Source organism: Ranitomeya variabilis, chromosome 2 (genome assembly GCF_051348905.1).
Source record: "Ranitomeya variabilis isolate aRanVar5 chromosome 2, aRanVar5.hap1, whole genome shotgun sequence".
Taxonomy (NCBI): domain Eukaryota; kingdom Metazoa; phylum Chordata; class Amphibia; order Anura; family Dendrobatidae; genus Ranitomeya; species Ranitomeya variabilis.
Genome location: NC_135233.1, coordinates 635,761,157 through 635,783,247, shown reverse-complemented (window position 1 = coordinate 635,783,247; position 22,091 = coordinate 635,761,157). Strand labels below are relative to the sequence as shown.

Sequence of the window (22,091 nt, the reverse complement as noted above, 5' to 3'; positions counted from 1 at the left end):
TGAATGTCTTTTTAGATTGTAAGCTCTTGAAGCAGCATTTGTATCACTACCAGAGTATGAACTGATTTTGTCATCACAGCATTTGTTTTCATCTGGGTCACTTATACACTGACACACAAAATGATTATTAACTTCGGTCACTGTGAAATGAGCTTCTTTACTTATCATGAACATAAACTGCATCACAGATTCATCTCGGCTAAAAGTCTAGACCTTAGATCAGGAATAGGACAGACATTTATAGGACATTTCATAACTTTCCCAAATTCTTATGAAAAAATATTCCCCACAAACTGCATTGAACTACTGTACTCAATTTATTATATACTTTAGGAGTCTGAGTGGGATCATTTTATACCAACTCCGACTCCACAGCCCTTCGGTGCGGCCTGTGGGCAGGTCTTTCCTTGGTTTCTCTGGCTTAGTGCAGGAAGATAAGACTCTGCCTACAATTCCCCCTCGGAGCATGAGCATCTCATTAGCTGAAAACTTCTAAGGCCACTTTCACACTTCAGTCTTCATGTGTCAGTCAAAATCCGTCGTCGCGACGGATCCGTCAAAAATAGTGAAAAAACGGAAACAACGGATCTGTCGCATCCGTTTTTTCGACGGATCTGTTTTTTCATATCTCCAAATGGGAGGCTCCCAAACGTGATTGGCTACTGGAAAATAATGGAAACCTATCTATTGAGTGTTTTAACACCCCATCTTTGAGAGGTTGTAGAGCAAGTGGCAGAAATGAAAGGACCATCTACGTGCATCTATCCATCAGGCAGGTTGCTGGCTGGCTTCTTGCTTGTATGCTTCTTGCTGGCACATTGAGGAATGAAGCCACGTGGCAGGTTTATATAGATTTGGGGCTGTCTGGCCAATTGGCTACTAGATACTGATTTGGAGCATGCTCAGTGTAAAAAAAATGAGTCCGTCGCTGGATTCCGTCATTTGACGGACAGCGACGGATCCTGTGCTCATAGGCTTCCATTCTAGCCAACGACGGACGCCGCTGGATCCGTCGCTGTCCGACTTTTCGACGCAGACAAAAACTATACTTTGTCCATCCTCTCCAAACTACGGATAAACAAATTCCGACGGATCCAGCGCACGACGGACGAAACATGAGGCCAGCCGTCGTAATCCGTTGCTAATACAAGTCTATGAGAAAAAGACGGATCCAGCGGGCAAATTCGCTGGATCCGTTGTTTTTTTTTGTGAAAAAAAACGGATTTTGACTGAAACAAAAAGACTGAAGTGTGAAAGAGGCCTAACACTGATTACACAAGAACCATAAGGCTACTTTCACACTAGCGTTAACTGCATTCCGTCACAATGCGTCGTTTTGCCGAAAAAACGCATCCTGCAAAAGTGTTTGCAGGATGCGTTTTTTCGCCATTGATTAACATTAAGCGATGCATTGTGACGGATTGCCACACGTCGCACCCGTCGTGCGACGGATGCGTCGTGCAGTGGCGGACTGTCGGGAGCAAAAAACGCTACATATAACATTTTTTGCTCACGACGGTCCGCTTTTTCCGACCGCGCATGCGCGGCCGGAACTCCGCCCCCACCTCCCCGCGCTTCCCCGCACCTCACAATGGAGCAGCGGATGCGCTGGAAAAATGCATCCGCTGCCCCCGTTGTGCGGCGGAGACAACGCTAGCGTCGGGAACGTCGGCCCGACGCACAGCGACGGGCCGAGCCCGACGCTAGTGTGAAAGAAGCCTAAGATGGATTTCTTCACCCCAGGTATCATTTTTATCACTGTAACACTGCCAAGCTGACAATGTCTGTAGTTTAATTAGCAAAATCCTGCTGACAGGTTCTCTTTTCAAATTATGGCCATATTTGGTAATGTAGTGAAATTTTGACTCAATTTGAGAACAATTTATTTTTTTCCTTACAGGCAAAGTGAATCCTACGCAATGTGAAGCAGTTACTATGGTAGCTGCTCAAGTAATGGGGAACCACGTTGCTGTAACAATAGGCGCTAGTAATGGACATTTTGAATTGAATGTTTTCAAGCCTCTAATTGTAAGTATTGTTTAGTTATTCATCCTACTAATGTTTTAACTCCTTTGCTGCACCAAGCATTATAGTTTTGCACTTTAATTTTCACTTTCTTCCTTGAGCCATAATTTAATTTTTTTTATATATATATAGCCATACTTGTGGGTTTTTTCAGGTGAATTTGCAGTTTTGAAGAACACTGATTTTGTTTATTTTTTCATACAATGTACATTGGGGGAGGCATTCCAAGTGAGGTCAAATGGTAATGGGGGATAAAAAGTTCGTTCTGTGGTTAAAAAATGACCTGGCGATGTGGTTTTCCAAGTCTATACACTTAGAAGTAATCTGTCAGCCAGTTTTTACTATTTAATCTGAGAGCAGCATAATACAGGGCAAGAGAACCTGCTTACAGCAATGTGTCACTTGATCAGCAGCTTGCTCTAGTTTCAATACAATCAGCAAGAGATTATCAATGCCTGACTAGGTGCCCTGTGCAGGCCAGTCAGGCTAATCTGTGTAACCCTGCCCTAGCACTGATTGCCTGACAGTGCACAGTGTACATAGTAAGCTGCCAATCCTGTATGTGGGTGGGGTGACACAGGGCTCAAAATTCTGATCACTGCTACATCTAGAACAGAAAAAACAGAAATTTGTCCAAAACCACTCCAAGCAGTCCAGTAAGTGATACATCACTGGAATGAGGCAAGTTGTTTTTGTTTTTTTGTCATGACTTGTTTTTTTAGGGAAGTGCAGATTGCAACTCAAAATTGTCAGATTTTATCTTTAGGGCGTTTACCAGCAACCGCAAAAAAAAACAAAAAACGATGTCTGTCATTCTCTGTCCTCTGATGTGATCGCACATCAGAGGACAGAGAAATAGGGGATCTGGGACCCTGTTATACTTACCGGTGTCCCTGGGTCCTTCTGCATCCCCTCCTGGCCACCATCTTCTTCCGGTAAGAAAATGGAGGGCGTATGTGCAGTGTTCCCGCCGTGATCTGCCGGCCGGCAGAGGAAGATTCTTCCTCTTGTTTTATTTTGGTCACTGTGAGATCCTATCGCAGTGATCAAAATAGAAAAAATAATAAATACCCCCCCCCCCCCTTATCACCCCCTTAGTTAGGAAAAAACAATAAAACAATAAAAGAAAAAAATGTATATTTCCATTTTCCAATTAGGGTTAGGGTTGGGGCTAAAGTTAGGTTTGGTGCTAAAGTTAGGGTTGGGGCTAAAATTAGGGTTAGAGTTGGGATTAGGATTTGGATTAGGGTTAGGATTGGTATTAGGGTTGGCATTACGGTTAGGGTTGTGATTAGGGTTAGGGGTGTATTGGGATTAGGGTTGGGATTAGGGTTAGGTTTGAGGTTAGGGTTGAGATTATGATTAGGAGTGTGTTGGGTTTAGGGTTTTGATTAGGGTTATGGTTAGGGTTGGGATTAGGGTTAGGGGTGTTTTGGGGTTAGGGTTGGAGTTAGAATTGGGGGGTTTCCACTGTTTAGGTACATCAGGGGTCTCCAAACGTGACAGCCAATTTTGCGCTCAAAAAGTCAAATGGTGCTCCCTCCCTTCTGAGCTCTGCCGTGTGCCCAAACAGTGGTTTACCCCCACATATGGGGCATCGGCATATTCAAGACTAATTGGACAACAACTTTTGGGGTCCAGTTTCTCCTGTTACCCTTGCGAAAATAAAAAAAACTTGGGCTAAAAAAATCATTTTTGTGGAAAAAAAATGATTTTTTATTTTCACGGCTCTAAGTCAAACTTCTGTGAAGCACTTGGGCGTTCAAAGTGCTCACCACACCTCTAGGTAAGTTCTTTGGGGGGTCTAGTTTCCAAAATGGGGTCCCTTGTGTGGGGTTTCTACTGTTTAGGCACATCAGGGGCTCTGCAAACGCAACATAACGCCCGCAGACCATTCTATCAAAGTCTGCATTCCAAAACGGCGCTCCTTCCCTTCTGAGCTCTGCCATGCGCCCAAACCGTGCCCCCCCCCACATATGGGGTATCAGCGTACTCAGGATAAATTGCACAATAAACTTTGGGGTCCAATTTCTTCTGTTACCCTTGTAAAAGTAAAAATTTGGGGGTGAAAAGATCATTTTTGTCGAAAAATGAATTTTTATTTTCATGGCTCTACATTATAAACTTCTGTGAAGCATTTGGGGGTTCATAGTGCTCACCACACATCTAAGCTCTTTGGAAGGGTCTAGTTTCCAAAATGGGGTCACTTGTGGGGATTTTCTACTGTTTAGTTACATCAGGAGCTCTCCAAATGCAACATGATGCCCGCAGACCATTCCATCAAAGTCTGCATTTTAAAACGTCACTAGTTCCCTTCCGAGCCCCGATGTGTGCCCAAACAGTGGTCCCCCCCACATATGGGGTATCAGCGTACTCACGACAAACTGGTCAGCAAATTATCGGGTTCCAATTTCTCCTGTTACCCTTGAGAAAATAAAAAATTGCAGGCTAAAAAAATCATTTTTGAGGAAAAAAAAAGGATTTTTTATTTTCACAGCTCTACGTTATAAATTTATGTGAAGCACGTGGGGGTTCAAAGTGCTCACCACACATCTAGATAAGTTCCTTTAAGGGGTCTAGTTTCCAAAATGGTGTCACTTGTGGGGGGTTACCACTGTTTAGGCACATCAGGGCTCTCCAAACGCGACATGGCGTCCGATCTCAATTCCAGCCAATTCTGCATTGAAAAAGTCAAACTGAACTCCTTCTCTTCCAAGCTCTGCCATGCGCCCAAACTGTGGTTTACCCCACATATGGGGTATCTGCGTTGTCAGGACAAATTGCACAACAACTTTCATTTTCTAATTTCTCCTGTTACCGTTGTGAAAATAAGAATTTGTGGGGAAAAGATCATTTTTGTGTAAAAAAAAAAAAAAAATACGATTTTTTATTTTCACAGCTCTACGTTATAAACTTCTGTGAAGCACTTGGGGGTTCAAAGTGCTCACCACGCATCTAGATAAGTTCCTTAAGGGGTCTAGTTTCCAAAATGGTGTCACTTGGAAAATCTCCCGAAACGTGCATCGGGGTGCACGATCACGGGACAACCCTTAAAGGTATATGCCTACATTTTTTAAATCCCTCTATTCACGCTGCACTTTTGTCTATATTGATTTTTTATAGTACAACCAGTACAACCTGAGATGCGTTTTTGATGATCTTGCACATTGCACTTTACACTTTATATATTTTACTTAGAATTGATACACTCAGTCACAGGAGTCATTTGTGTGCACTGTTTCATATATTTTTTGCACATTTGCTTTCACTATGAGGAATTGAGTATTGAAATATATGGTCCACTACTACCATTTGTCCTATTGGAATAATTATGTGGAATAATTGCAGTCCTGTTACGCGCACAGTTATATTGTTTTTATTGCTTTAATTGCCACTATCAATATTAAATAAAGGCATTTTGTATAATACATTTCCTGCGTGGTGTTTCTCTGGTAATCCATAGGTTGGGTGGTTGGTTTCTCTCCTTGAGCAGTGTAGCTGTGAATGTAATTATTGTAGGTGGTAAATCATTTTCTAGAAAGCTGCTTGCTTGATTTGTGTGTTACTCTGCTCCTGACTACTCTGCGCCCTCCCTTCTCCATAAAGTTTAAAGGGAACTGGTCACATCATTTGCAGTTCAAGTTCTGTACATCACTAAGGCTAGTTTCACACTAGCATTTTGCTGAGCTGCAGAGGGCTTTGGACTTCCTCCGTGAAGCCCCGCCCACGGCCGCACCACCGCCGCTCAGCTCTGCCTACGTCCGCATGCAGCCTGTGTACCTATCTTTAACATTAAATTGATTGAAAAAATTGGAACAGCACAATGCTCACCGGTGGGTGCCTGGTCTCCTGGGTAGAATGGTCCACACATCTACCCAAATTGTATACCAAGTACACTGAGCCTTTCTCAAGCCTTTATCTTTAACATTAGGTACGCAGGTCGTGCGGATGTATGCAGATGCCTCTGCATGCGTCGTTTTGACGATGCGGCGACCCGTGTCAAACGCAGCTGGTTGGAATTTTTTCTCTGCATCGTCAAAACGACGCATGCGGAGGCATCCACGTACGCAGGTCGTGCGGATGTACAGTACAGACCAAAAGTTTGGACACACCTTCTCATTTAAAGATTTTTCTGTATTTTCATGACTATGAAAATTGTACATTCACACTGAAGGCATCAACACTATGAATTAACACATATGGAATTATATACTTAACAAAAAAGTGTGAAACAACTGAAATTATGTCTTATATTCTAGGTTCTTCAAAGTAGCCACCTTTTGCTTTGATGACTGCTTTGCACACTCTTGGCATTATCTTGATGAGCTTCAAGAGGTAGTCACCGGGAATGGTCTTCCAACAATCTTGAAGGAGTTCCCAGAGATGCTTAGCACTTGTTGGCCCTTTTGCCTTCACTCTGCGGTCCAGCTCACCCCAAACCATCTGGATTGGGTTCAGGTCTGGTGACTGTGGAGGCCAGGTCATCTGGCGTAGCATCCCATCACTCTCCTTCTTGGTCAAATAGCCATTACACAGCCTGGAGGTGTGTTTGGGGTCATTTTCCTGTTGAAAAATAAATGATGGTCCAACTAAACGCAAACAGGATGGAATAGCATGCCGCTGCAAGATGCTGTGGTAGCCATGCTTGTTCTGTATGCCTTCAATTTTGAATAAATCCCCAACAGTGTCACCAGCAAAGCACCCCCACACCATCACACCACCTCCTCCTTGCTTCACGGTGGGAACCAGGCATGTAGAGTCCATCCGTTCACCTTTTCTGCGTCGCACAAAGACACAGTGGTTGGAACCAAAGATCTCAAATTTGGACTCATCAGACCAAAGCACAGATTTCCACTGGTCTAATGTCCATTCCTTGTGTTCTTTAGCCCAAACAAGTCACTTCTGCTTGTTGCCTGTCCTTAGCAGTGTTTTCCTAGCAGCTATTTTACCATGAAGGCCTGCTGCACAAAGTCTCCTCTTAACGGTTGTTGTAGAGATGTGTCTGCTGCTAGAACTCTGTGTGGCATTGACCTGGTCTCTAATCTGAGCTGCTGTTAACCTGCGATTTCTGAGGCTGGTGACTCGGATAAACTTATCCTCAGAAGCAGAGGTGACTCTTGGTCTTCCTTTCCTGGTGCGGTCCTCATGTGAGCCAGTTTCTTTGTAGCACTTGATGGTTTTTGCCACTGCACTTGGGGACACTTTCAAAGTTTACCCAATTTTTTGGACTGACTGACCTTCATTTCTTAAAGTAATGATGGCCACTCGTTTTTCTTTACTTAACTGTTTTTTTCTTGCCATAGTACAAATTCTAACAGTCTATTCTGTAGGACTATCAGCTGTCTATCCACCAGACTTCTGCACAACACAACGGATGGTCCCAACCCCATTTATAAGGCAAGAAATCCCACTTATAAAACCTGACAGGGCACACCTGTGAATTGAAAACCATTCCCGGTGACTACCACTTAAAGCTCATCAAGAGAATGCCAAGAGTGTGAAAAGCATCCATCAAAGCAAAAGGTGGCTACTTTGAAAAACTCACAGACGCACAAAAAGGACTAAAAATCCTACAGAAAATTGACAAAAAAATCACAGAGAAAAGCAGAGGTGATTACCTGCTGAAGCCTCCAAACAAATGCACTAGCAGAGCGCATCGGACCCGTTTAATGATGGCAAGAACACAGGTGCAAGAAATACAGATAAAACAACCACTTTCAATCCAGTGTTGGCTGTTTGGCATTAATGCACAAAAAAAGCGATAATAGTCTGTATGTGGCATCGTTCACACAGACAATGCAAAGCATCTGGTTTAAAGCCTATTAATAACGCACATACAGGGGGGCCGCCCAGTGCTACAAAATGCATGCTGTGTGAACAGTAGCCTACAGTTTACAGTGCCATCTTGGTCCGACTGCGCCCTGCAAGATAAAGTGCAAAAAAAACACATATCAATGTATGTAAGGTATTAGTTTATATTGGGGCCTCAATACGTAAGCCGGCAACCCGCGTGAACATAGTAACATAGTAACATAGTTAGTAAGGCCGAAAAAAGACATTTGTCCATCCAGTTCAGCCTATATTCCTATATTCCATCATAATAAATCCCCAGATCTACATCCTTCTACAGAACCTAATAATTGTATGATACAATATTGTTCTGCTCCAGGAAGACATCCAGGCCTCTCTTGAACCCCTCGACTGAGTTCGCCATCACCACCTCCTCAGGCAAGCAATTCCAGATTCTCACTGCCCTAACAGTAAAGAATCCTCTTCTATGTTGGTGGAAAAACCTTCTCTCCTCCAGACGCAAAGAATGCCCCCTTGTGCCCGTCACCTTCCTTGGTATAAACAGATCCTCAGCGAGATATTTGTACTGTCCCCTTATATACTTATACATGGTTATTAGATCGCCCCTCAGTCGTCTTTTTTCTAGACTAAATAATCCTAATTTCACTAATCTATCTGGGTATTGTAGTTCTCCCATCCCCTTTATTAATTTTGTTGCCCTCCTTTGTACTCTCTCTAGTTCCATTATATCCTTCCTGAGCACCGGTGCCCAAAACTGGACACAGTACTCCATGTGCGGTCTAACTAGGGATTTGTACAGAGGCAGTATAATGCTCTCATCATGTGTATCCAGACCTCTTTTAATGCACCCCATGATCCTGTTTGCCTTGGCAGCTGCTGCCTGGCACTGGCTGCTCCAGGTAAGTTTATCATTAACTAGGATCCCCAAGTCCTTCTCCCTGTCAGATTTACCCAGTGGTTTCCCGTTCAGTGTGTAATGGTGATATTGATTCCTTCTTCCCATGTGTATAACCTTACATTTATCATTGTTAAACCTCATCTGCCACCTTTGTTTAGCCACATTGGGTTTTTCCTATTTCTAGTCCTTTTATTCCCACAAGGTATAAACCGCTTACAGTGCCTATTTAGGATGTTCTTAAACATTTTCCATTTATTATCTGTATTCTTATTTCTGAGGATATTGTCCCAGTCTACCAGATTAAGGGCATCTCTAAGCTGGTCAAACTTTGCCTTCCTAAAGTTCAGTGTTTTTGTGACTCCCTGACAAGTCCCCCTAGTGAAAGACAGGTGAAACTGTACAATATTGTGGTCGCTATTTCCTAGATGCCCGACCACCTGCAGATTTGTTATTCTGTCAGGTCTATTAGATAGTATTAGGTCTAAAAGTGCTGCTCTGGTTGGATTCTGCACCAATTGTGAAAGATAATTTTTCTTGGTTCTTAGCAGAAACCTGTTGCCTTTATGGGTTTCACAGGTTTCTGTTTCCAAGTTAATATCCGGGTAGTTAAAGTCCCCCATAACCAGGACCTCATTATGGGTTGCAGCTTCATCTATCTGCTTTAGAAGTAGACTTTCCATGATTTCTGTTATATTTGGGGGTTTGTAACAGACCCCAATGAGAATTTTGTTACCATTTTTCCCTCCATGAATTTCGACCCATATGGACTCGACATCCTCATTCCCTTCGCTAATATCCTCCCTTAAAGTGGACTTTAGACAAGACTTTACATAGAGACAAACCCCTCCTCCTCTCCAATTTTTACGATCCTTTCTAAACAGACTGTAACCCTGTAAGTTAACTGCCCAGTCATAGCTTTCATCTAACCATGTCTCGGTTATTCCCACTATGTCAAAGTTACCTGTAGATATTTCTGCTTCTAGTTCTTCCATCTTGTTTGTCAGGCTTCTGGCATTTGCGAGCATGCAGTTTAGAGGATTTTGTTTTGTTCCAATCTCCTCGCTGTGGATTGTTTTAGAAATGTTCTTACCTCCCTTCTGAGTATGTTTTCCTGGGTCTTCTTTCTTCGAGTCTAATGTTTTTCTTCCCGTCCCCTCTTTTTCTAGTTTAACGCCCTCCTGATGAGTGTAGCGAGTCTTCTGGCGAATGTGTGTTTCCCAGGTTTGTTGAGGTGTAGTCCGTTTCTGGCGAGGAGTCCATCGTACAAGTAATTCACACCGTGGTCCAGGAATCCGAATCCTTGTTATCTGCACCATCGTCTTAGCCAGTTGTTCGCATCAAGGATCCTGTTCCATCTCCTGGTGCCATGCCCGTCTACTGGAAGGATAGAAGAAAAAACTACCTGTGCATCCAGTTCCTTTACTTTCTTCCCCAACTCTTCAAAGTCCTTGCAGATTGTCGGTAGGTCCTTCCTTGCGGTGTCATTGGTGCCAACATGTATCAGAAGAAATGGGTGGACGTCCTTGGAGCTGAAGAGCTTTGGTATCCTATCAGTCACATCCTTGATCATCGCACCTGGAAGGCAGCATACTTCTCTTGCGGTTATGTCCGGTCTGCAGATGGCTGCTTCTGTGCCTCTCAGTAGTGAGTCTCCCACCACCACCACTCTTCGTTGCTTCTTGGCTGTACTTTTTGCTGTCACTTGTTGCTGCGTACCCTTTTCTTTTTTGCCTGCTGGTAGTGCTTCATCCTTAGGTGTGCCATCTTCAACCTCTACAAAGATTTGATATCGGTTCTTCAGTTGTGTGGTTGGTGATTTCTCCATGGTCTTCTTGCTTCTTTTGGTCACATGCTTCCACACATCTGCTTTTGGAGGTTCTCTGACACTTTTTTCACCTTCTGTGACCAGTAGAGATGCTTCTGTTCTGTCTAGGAAGTCTTCATTCTCTTTGATGAGTTTCAAAGTTGCTATTCTTTCTTCCAGACCCCGCACCTTTTCTTCTAAAAGGGCCACTAGTCTACACTTCTGACAGGTGAAATTGGATGCTTCTTCTGGTCGATCTGCGAACATGTAGCACATGCTGCAGCTCACCATGTAGGTTGTCACATCTGCCATGTTGCTCCCAGATCCTGCTGACTTGCTGTGTGCTTTCCTTCTTGTGTAATCTACTCAGCCAAGCTTTCTTGCAATAATGTCCTACAGGCAAAAATTATCCTCCTCAAGCTTGAATCCCTGGTTTGGTGATGCTTTCCAAGCAGCTGGTCCCGGCTGTACCCAACGATCTTCTTGCTGAGGGAGACTCTTCGCTTTTCCCAGAAGGCACCTGGAATATGCAAATTATCCTCCTCAAGCTTGAATCCCTGGTTAATCCCTGGTAAGGGTCCTTACATTTTGCCGGTCCTACGCTAAACATTGAGTAAAAGCTCACAGACGCACAAAAAGGACTAAAAATCCTACAGAAAATTGACAAAAAAAAAATATATTTTTTTTTGTGCATTAATGCCAAAAGCCAACACTGGATTGAAAGTGGTTGTTTTATCGGTATTTCTTGCACCTGTGTTCTTGCCATCATTAAACGGGTCCGATGCGCCCTGCTAGTGCATTTGTTTGGAGGCTTCAGCAGGTAATCACCTCTGCTTTTCTCTGATTTTTTTTGTCTACTTTAAAAAACCTAGAATATAAGACATAATTTCAGTTGTTTCACACTTTTTTGTTAAGTATATAATTCCACATGTGTTAATTCATAGTTTTGATGCCTTCAGTGTGAATGTACAATTTTCATAGTCATGAAAATTCAGAACAATCTTTAAATGAGAAGGTGTGTCCAAACTTTTGGTCTGTACTGTACATCCGCACGACCTGCGTACCTAATGTTAAAGATGGGTATGCAGGCCGCATGCGGACGTAGGCGGAGGTGCGGCTGTGGACGGGGCTTCACAAAGGAAGTCAGCAGCCCTCCGCAGCTCAGCAAAACGCTAGTGTGAAACTAGCCTAACATGTTGTTCTCAAGCTAAACGTCCCAGTATAATAGTAAGATAAGGTTTAATCTTTGCTCAATTGCCTACCAGATCCTGGTTTTTAGTCCTATGGGTGGCGCTTGCATATCAATTTAGTCACAATAGTCACTCCCATAGCAGTGTTATTGATGACCTGGATTGCCAGAACATCACTGCAATCGCCAAGGAAATCTTGCACCTACCCGCTGCCAACCAGCTCCCTAGGCATGTGCATTGAAACTGGATGAATGTGAGCAGATGCACAAAGCCTTTGACTCCCAGTATCTTCCAGAGCATGCGCAAGTAACAAATGAAGCTGTGGATGTGCACCCATGCCCGATGACTTACAGTGGGGCAAAAAAGTATTTAGTCATTCAGCAATAGTGCAAGTTCCACCACTTAAAAAGATGAGAGGCGTCTGTAATTTACATCATAGGTAGACCTCAACTATGGGAGACCAACTGAGAAAAAAAATTCCAGAAAATCACATTGTCTGTTTTTTTATCATTTTATTTGCATATTATGGTGGAAAATAAGTATTTGGTCAGAAACAAACAATCAAGATTTCTGGCTCTCACAGACCTGTAACTTCTTCTTTAAGAGTCTCCTCTTTCCTCCACTCATTACCTGTAGTAATGGCACCTGTTTAAACTTATCAGTATAAAAAGACACCTGTGCACACCCTCAAACAGTCTGACTCCAAACTCCACTATGGTGAAGACCAAAGAGCTGTCAAAGGACACCAGAAACAAAATTGTAGCCCTGCACCAGGCTGGGAAGACTGAATCTGCAATAGCCAACCAGCTTGGAGTGAAGAAATCAACAGTGGGAGCAATAATTAGAAAATGGAAGACATTCAAGACCACTGATAATCTCCCTCGATCTGGGGCTCCACGCAAAATCCCACCCCGTGGGGTCAGAATGATCACAAGAACGGTGAGCAAAAATCCCAGAACCACGCGGGGGGACCTAGTGAATGAACTGCAGAGAGCTGGGACCAATGTAACAAGGCCTACCATAAGTAACACCCTACGCCACCATGGACTCAGATCCTGCAGTGCCAGACGTGTCCCACTGCTTAAGCCAGTACATGTCCGGGCCCGTCTGAAGTTTGCTAGAGAGCATTTGGATGATCCAGAGGAGTTTTGGGAGAATGTCCTATGGTCTGATGAAACCAAACTGGAACTGTTTGGTAGAAACACACCTTGTCGTGTTTGGAGGAAAAAGAATACTGAGTTGCATCCATCAAACACCATACCTACTGTAAAGCATGGTGGTGGAAACATCATGCTTTGGGGCTGTTTCTCTGCAAAGGGGCCAGGACGACTGGTCCGGGTACATGAAAGAATGAATGGGGCCATGTATCGTGAGATTTTGAGTGCAAACCTCCTTCCATCAGCAAGGGCATTGAAGATGAAACGTGGCTGGGTCTTTCAACATGACAATGATCCAAAGCACACCACCAGGGCAACGAAGGAGTGGCTTCGTAAGAAGCATTTCAAGGTCCTGGAGTGGCCTAGCCAGTCTCCAGATCTCAACCCTATAGAAAACCTTGGGAGGGAGTTGAAAGTCTGTGTTGCCAAGCGAAAAGCCAAAAACATCACTGCTCTAGAGGAGATCTGCATGGAGGAATGGGCCAACATACCAACAACAGTGTGTGGCAACCTTGTGAAGACTTACAGAAAACGTTTGACCTCTGTCATTGCCAACAAAGGATATATTACAAAGTATTGAGATGAAATTTTGTTTCTGACCAAATACTTATTTTCCACCATAATATTCAAATTAAATGATAAAAAACAGACAATGTGATTTTGTTCTCTCCGTGTTTGCGTGGGTTTCCTCCGGGTACTCCGGTTTCCTCCCACATTCCAAAGACATACTGATAGGGAATTTAGATTGTGAGCCCCAACGGGGACAGTGACGATAATGTGTGTGCAACCTGTAAAGCGCTGCGGAATATGTTGGCGCTATATAAAAAAATAAAGATTATTATTATTTTCTGGAATTTTTTTTCTCAGTTTGTCTCCCATAGTTGAGGTCTACCTATGATGTAAATTACAGACGCCTCTCATCTTTTTAAGTGGTGGAACTTGCACTATTGCTGAATGACTAAATACTTTTTTGCCCCACTGTAATTGTCAGCATGCAGGATTTCCTCAGTGATTGGAGCGACGTCTGGGCAGGCCATCAGTCACACTGTTGGGCATGGCTACTGTCCAGCGGACCATGACTGAAGCGATATACAGCGCCACCCATAGGACTGAAATCTGGGGTCTGGTATGCAATTGAGTAAAGATTAAAAGTGTAAAGAACATGTTAGTTATGCACATTACATGACATTGGGGCAGATTTGTAGGGATGAATTACATGACAGGCTCCTTTTTAATATGCTGTAGAAAATGACACCTCATTGTCCCCGCATTGTCTGCTTTGATGAAGAAAGATTTGAGGTGGTAGTTTTCAGAATGATGAGTTCCGCAGGGGTGAGGGGTAGTGACTACTAATTCAAGGAGGATTTCTCGGCTAAAATCTATTCAGTTTCTTATTCACTTGTACTCTTGACCATTTAAAGTTATTTTCTCCTTATGTTTTGTTTTTTAGATAAAAAATATCCTAAACTCTGTCAGGCTGCTTGGTGATGCTTCCGTTTCATTTACGGACAATTGTGTTGTTGGAATTCAAGCAAATACAGACCGAATCAACAAACTGATGAATGAATCTTTAATGCTTGTAACAGCTCTGAATCCACACATAGGTAAGGAATGGAGTTTCTGGAATTCCCAAATTCTCTTTATTTCTCTAGATGGTTGTGTTTAATTCAGAGACTGGATTACAAACCACCGGCACTTTTGCTGAATTATATGGCTCCGCTCATTTTGGCAACACTGCTTCAAACTTGTGTGAAAACGGCAAAAGTTGTAATTTTTTGGCGCAACTTCCACAATGTGCAAAAATGTTGTGACTTTTCCAAAAAGTGGCAAAAACACTGATGAGTCCCCCAAGTATGATGATCACGTATGCAATCTTGCTTTCCTTCCAAGAGCTGCTATCAGGACTTTGGGTGGCATTTGCCCTGCGTTCCTGACTGTGTCACTGCTACAATCGGCAGGTTTGTCCAATGTGTATGGCACACTTTGGAAATGACAAAAAAAGGTGGGGTCATTGTTTCTATTGATTAGTTTATTGTAATTTCCTCTTTCATTATCTTTCCTATTATGACTTCAATTTAAGGGATTTTTCAGCTTCAGCTTTTTACACACCATCCTTGTGTGATGCAAGATTCCCACGATGAATATTTTTGGTAAGCTTTTGATGTTGCAGATTTTTTTGCAGTATTTCTGCAACTATTAATTAAATTAGGTTATGTCCGTATTGTTCTTTTTATTCCTTTTTTTTTTTTTTTACATGCTTTTTTATTGCGTTTCTGACACTACAGTTTCTCTTTTTGGAATATCATGTTTTAAATAAAGCTGCTTTGTTTTTGATGCTTCCTGGTATTTGGCTTTGACAAAACTTTATTGACACAGTCATCTGCAGATCACATACATTTTTAATGTATTTCTACAGCGGAAACCGCACATTCGGTTTGTACCTGTGGATTTTTCACATCTAATACAATTCTATTGTATTCGCACATGGAGCTCAGCGTACCCGCAAGAGAAGTTCACATGTTGCGGATTTAAAAAATGCACTGCAAAAAATAGTTTAGACTGCATAAAAAAAAATAATCTTAATGGGCATGAGACTTTTATAGATCCCATCCGTCTTGCTGTAACTATGAGTTGTTGCATTTTGTGCACAGCTAAAGTACAGTGCCAAAAACTGATTATGGGAACTTAACCTTAAAGGGAACCTGTCACCAGGTTGATTGATATGAGATAACACCACCACCTTTCAGGGTTGATATACAGCATTCTAAACCCTGGAAGACCAGGAAAAGACCTTTTATTATACTTACTTGCATGGCGATCCGGTCTGAGGGGTGTCACTGATCTTGGTCCTCTTTCTTGCTTCATTTGGATGATGCATCCACACAGTCTCCCCGGCTTCGCACTCATGCACAGGCGTACTGCTCTATCCTGATGAGGGCAGAGCAAAGTATTGCAAAGCACAGGCATCAGGAAAGGTGAGAGAGGCCCCAGCGCATACTCATTGCAGTACTTTACTGTGTCCTAGTCAGGGCAGAGAATTACACCTGCACGTAAGCACGATGACGTAGAGACACGTCATCCTCACGAAGCAAGAAGGAGGATGCAGTCCCAAGAAGAAGGGAGGTGACGGACCAAGACAAGCGACACCCCTCAGACTGGACCACCTTGCGAAGTGAGTATAATAGCATGTTTTTTTTTCACTTGCAGGTCGGATTGAGGGCCTATATACAGTATTATAGAATGTTGAATATCAGCCCTGAAAGGTGGTGGTGTTCTCTTATATCCATCGAACCTGGTGCCAGGTTTGATTTAAAGAAGCACTCCTCCAATCAAAATGTTTATCCTCTTTAATATATTTCAGTAATCATATTGCATAGCACTGTGTACTTACAATTGATCATGTTGCCTTTCTACTCAATTCATTTTTTCTTGTTTCCATTAGATCTATGGCATCACGCGATTAAAAACAGACTAGCTGAATCTTTTTAAGCTCTATATAGAAACAGGAAGACTTTTTCCTGAATGAGTCATCACTGAAAAATCCTTGGTAAGGGGGAAGGAGCAGAGCAGCTGAGTCAGGAGTTGCAGAAGGGATGACTCATGCAGGGAAAAGTGGCCTTTCCTCAAACTTATTAGGCATTTTAAATACAAATATTGGATCTGACCATTGTGTCTCCTTCAGGAAATACCACATCAACATCTTCCTGAAGGAGGAGTCATATATACTCTGAAATGCATCGAATAAACCACTATAATTCCTTCACCACGTCTGGCTTCGAATTGGTTAGCAGCGCGGACATAATCCACAAATCTTCCTACATAGGATTAGTAATGATAGGTGTCTTATAGATGCTTCTCCATTACTAAGCCGTGGGCTTAATGTCACCTGACAATATAAAGGAGACCTCAACCCCACAACTCTTACCCCACTTGCCACCACTATAGGGCAAGTGGAAAGAGCCGCGCAAAGCGCCAGAATTTACGCATCTAATAGATGTGCCTTTTCTGGGCAGCTACGGGCTGCTATTTTAGGCTGGGGGGGGTCAATATCCATGGCCCCTTACCAGCCTGAGACTATCAGCCCCCAGCTGTGAGATTCAGCAAGGCTGGTTGTCAAAAATGGGGGAACCCCACGCCATTTAATTATTTAAGTAATTAAAAAATATGGCGTGGGAACCCCTCTATTCTTGATATCCAACCTTGAAGCTGACAGCTGAGGTTTGCAGCCCCCGGCTGTGAGTTTTGTCTGGCTGGCTATCAAAAATAGGGGGGAACCCACGCAGTTTTTTTTTTTTTTTTTAATTACCGTACTTTACAGTGCAGAAGCGGCAGATGAATACTCCTATCCGCCTCTCCTACTGTCAGTGTTATTAACAGCAGCAGGGGTAGGCTGATGGGAGCAATAGTCCCATCAGCCTCCGCCTGTTCTCTTTTATTACTTAAATGTAACTCATCATTCTCCCCTGCTCGCGCCAATCGCCAGCAGAGCAGGGAAGAATGAGGAGAGCCGTGTTCACCACCCGGCGATGGGGAACAGCGCTTACTGTAATGCTTCTTCCCCGATGCGTGTCATATGGATGACATCCATGTGTGTTATGTGTATGCACGTGTGCGGGACGTTTTATGGCCCATGTTGACGTTAAACAGTGGACATGTTAGCGTGTTTTGCCCACGGACATACGGTCCGTGGAAACACACTGACATGTGCACAGACCCATTCACTTGAATAGGGAAATAGCAGTTTGTTCCTGCCGAGGCTCTCCACATGGCTAAGTAGCACTGTCCAGCCACATAAGGGGTATTGCCACATTCAGTAGAAATTGTGGGACAGATAATGTTGCCATTTTTACCCATGTCTTGTGTGAAATGTAAACTCTTTGGCTACAGCAAAATTTTGGTGGTAAAAAATGTAGTTATTTTGTCCCCACTGCCCAATGGTATAATATTCTGTGACACATCCATGGTGTCAATATGATTACTGCAGCCCTAGATGAATTCATTGAGAGGTGTAGTTCGTAAAATGGGGTCACTTATGGGGGTTTTGCTGTTTTGGCACCTCATGGGCTCTCTCCGTGGGTCATGGCACCTGCAAACCATAATAGTAAAATCTGGACCTCCTTCCCTTCTGAGCTCTGCCATGTGCCCAAACACATTATCACAGCTGACACCCGGCACTATGATCGCAGCGTACCGGTGGCATAGAGAAGCACCGCGTAGGGAGGGGGCTCCCTGCGTGCTTCCCCGAGACAATCAGAACAATGCGATGTGATAACGTTGTTCCGAGGGTCTCCTCCCTGCAGGCCCCTGGATCCAAGATGGCCGTGGGGTCCTTCCGGGTCCCGCAGGGAGGTGGCTTCTCAGTGCCTGCTGAGAGCATGTGCCGAGAAGCCTTCTTCATTGCATGTCAGATCGCTGCTCTGACACAGTGCTGTGCAAAGTGTCAGATCAGCGATCTGACTTTATACAGTGATGTCCCGCCCTGTGACAATGTAAAAAAGCTTTAAAAAATGTTAAAATATTTTTTTAAATTCCTAAATAAAGGAAAAAAATGTATTGTTCCAATAAATACATTCATGTAAATAAAAAAAAACAATAAGTACACGTATTTAGTATCGCCGCGTCCGTAACACCCAAACCTATAAAACTGTCACACTAGTTAAACCCTTCAGTGAACACCGTAAAAAAAATATATAAAAACGAGGCAAAACACAGTGCTTTATCATCATACTGCCGAACAAAAAGTGGAATAACATGCGATCAAAAAGACGGATATAAATAACCATGGTACCGCTGAAAACGTCATCTTGTCCCGCAAAAATCAAGCCGTCATCAGCGAAAAAATAAAGTTATAGCCCTCTTAATAAAGCGATGCAAAAGTAATAATTTTTTATATAAAATAGTTATTGTATAAAAGCACCAAAACATAAAAAAATTATAAATGCGGTATCGCTGTAATTGTACTAACCCGAAGAATAAAACTGCTTTATCAATTTTACCAAACGCGGAACGGTATAAACGCCTCCCCCAAGAAATTCATGAATTGCTGTTTTTTGTTCATTCTGCCTCCCAAAAATCGTAATATAAAACGATCAAAAAATGTCATGTGCACTAATGTTACCAATAAAAACGTCAACTCGTCCTACAAAAAACAAGACCACGCATGATTCTGTGGGCCAAAATATGGAAAAATTATAGCTCTCAAAATGTGACGATGCAAAAACTATTTTTGCAATAAAAAGCGTCTTTTAGTGTGTGACAGCTGCCAAACAAAAACCCGCTATAAATAGTAAATCAAACCCCTCTTTATCACCCCCTTAGTTAGAAAAAAATAATAATAAAAAAATGTATTTACATTTTCCCATTAGGGTTGGGGCTAGAGATGGGGTTATGGTTTAGATTACGTTTACAGTTGGGATTAGGGTTAGGTGTGTGTCAGGGATAGGGGTGTGGTTAGGGTTGGGGTTAGGGGTGTGTTCGGGTTAGGGTTGGAGTTAGAATTGGAGAGTTTTCACTGTTTAGGCACATTAGCGGCTCTCCAAACATCCGATCTCAATTCCAGCCAATTCTGCGTTAAAAAAGTAAAATGGTGCTCCTTCCCTTCAAAGCTATGCCGTGCGCCGAAACCCCCACATATAGGGTATCAGCCTACTCAGGACAAATTGGACATCAACTTTTGCCATCCAATTTCTCCTGTTGCCCTTGAGAAAATAAAAATTGGGGGGCTAAAAAATCATTTGTGGGAAAAAAATTATTTTTTATTTTTACAGCTCTGCGTTATAAACTTTAGTGAAACACTTGGGGTTCATAGTTCTCACAACACATATAGATAAGTTCCTTGGAGGGTCTAGTTTCCAAAATTGGGTCACTTTTGGGGGGTTTCTACTGTTTAGGCACATCAGTGGCTCTGCAAAAAAACGACACCCGCAGACCATTCCATCTAAGTCTGCATTCAAAACGGCGCTCCTTCCCTTCCGAGCTCTGCCATGCGCCCAAACAGTGGTCCCCCCCACACACACACACACATATGGGGTATTAGCATACTCAGGAGAAATTGGACCCCAAAAGTTGTTGTGCAATATTTCCTGTTACCCCTGGGAAAAAAAATGGGGGCAAAAAGATTATTTTTGTGAAAAAAAGTTTATTTTTACGGCTCTACATTATAAACTTCTGTGAAGCTCTTGGGGGTTCAAAGTGCTCACCATACATCTAGATAAGTTCCTTAGGGGGTCTACTTTCCAAAATTGGTGTCACATCAGGGGCTCTCCAAACGCGACAATTCCAGCCAATTTTGCATTGAAAAGTCAAAATGCGCTCCTTCTATTCCAAGCTCTGTCATGCTCCCAAACAGTGGTTTACCCCCAAATATGGGGTATCGGCGTACTCAGGACAAAATGAGCAACAACTTTTGGGGCCCAATTTCTTCTGTTACCCTTGGTAAAATAAAACAAATTGGATCTGAAGTAAATTTTTTGTGAAAAAGTTAAATGTTAATTTTTTTTTTTTTAGAACATTCCAAAAATTCCTGTGACGGACTTGAAGGGTTAATAAAGTTCTTGAATGTGGTTTTCAGCATCTTGAGGGGTGCGGTTTTTAGAATGGTGTCACTTTTGGGTATTTTCTATCATAGACACCTCAAAGTGACTTCAAATGTGATGTGGTCACTAAAAAAAAAAAAGTGTTGTAAAAATGAGAAATTGCTGGTCAACTTTTAACCCTTAACTTCCTAACAAAAAATTTTTGGTTCCAAAATTGTGCTGATGTAAAGTGTAAATGTTAGAAATGTTACTTAAAGTATTTTGTGTGACATATCTTTGTGATTTAAGGGCATGAAAATTCAACGTTGGATAATTGTGAAATTTGCCAAATTTCCTTTTTTTTCACAAATAGACGCAAGTCATATCAAAGAAATTTTACCACTATCATGAAGTACAATATGTCACGAGAAAACCGTGTCAAAATCATTGGGATCCATGCAAGCGTTCCAGAGTTATTACCTCATAAAGGGATAGTGGTCAAAATTGTAAAAATTGGCCCAGTCATTAACGTGCAAACTACCCTTGAGGGTTAGTTAGGGGGTTAAATAGCACAACATGTATGGAAAAATAAATTCAAGTGAACACAAAAACATGATTTAATCATTAGTTAGTTTTTGGATTCTCGCTTCCCTCTTAAGAAGAATAAAAGCAGCTATTACTCGCTCTCCACAAATCCAGCCCTGAAACCATGGTCTGCATCCAATTAACGTCCACAAGAGCAGTAGTGAAGTGCAGTGCCACATCTGGGGAGGGAGATTATTAGGTGATTCAATTATTTTAATACGAGCACACTGACAGTGTAACATATGAAGCCGGAAAACCGCTTTTAGGATTCGGGCTCTATTGTGAGCCTCCCCCAATTGTGGGAAAAGTCCAATTACTGCTTGACTCACCCTGCAGTCTCTGCATAAACATTCTAACAGATGCTGAATTCTTTCACTTTCACTTAGGTTTATGTATGATAAAATATACAATTAGCACTTTTTCCTAATTGCTGCTCTCATTATTTTGTAGAAATAAAGGGATTTTAAAGTCCTTACTGTTGCTTTGTAAATCTTTCAGAAGATTGCTTGAAGTATTGTATGGCAGTATATTGTATAATGTGGTCCTTAATTAATTAATGAATAATATTGACCATAAAAAGGGAAAACAAAACCAATTACTGTTGTGTTTTGGTATATAAACATTGCAAATTATTTTTGTTTTCTTTTTAACAGGTTATGATAAAGCTGCTAAAATTGCCAAAACTGCCCACAAGGAAGGTGGCACCTTAAAAGAAACTGCTGTAAAACTTGGAATTCTTACTGCAGAGCAGTTTGATCAGTGGGTTAGACCAGAAGACATGCTTGGTCCAAAATAACACTTTTGTAATTGAGTTTCCTTATGTTTTGCCCTGAATTAATAAAATTAATAAATAAATATGAAATATCGCTTTAGTTTCTTGTTATGTGTCACTTGATTGAAGCTCTGATTATAGTGGTTATTTACTTATCTTTACATAACTACCCAACTAATTACTCTCAAATTGGAGGGCACTCACTGATTGTGGGGTACCAGTTGTTAGAATTTTCACTGCACATGCTAGAATCATGTGCAAGTATACATTTTATTGAAGTATTCGTTACTAGTGATGAGCGAGTATACTCGTTGCTCGGGTGACCTCTGAGTATT

General features: G+C 42.3%; 1 protein-coding gene across 1 annotated transcript in view; it reads left to right on the top strand.

Moving 5' to 3' along the window:
• FH (fumarate hydratase) overlaps positions 1–21,856 on the top strand; it is a 132,627-nt gene extending 110,771 nt beyond the window's left edge. Inside the window, exons 8-10 of the mRNA XM_077289095.1 lie at positions 1,901–2,028; positions 14,336–14,489; positions 21,638–21,856. Coding sequence (XP_077145210.1) covers positions 1,901–2,028; positions 14,336–14,489; positions 21,638–21,780 — 425 coding nt within the window. The 3' untranslated portion in view covers positions 21,781–21,856. The remainder of the gene's footprint in view (positions 1–1,900; positions 2,029–14,335; positions 14,490–21,637) is intronic.
• Positions 21,857–22,091: the final 235 nt, after the last annotated feature.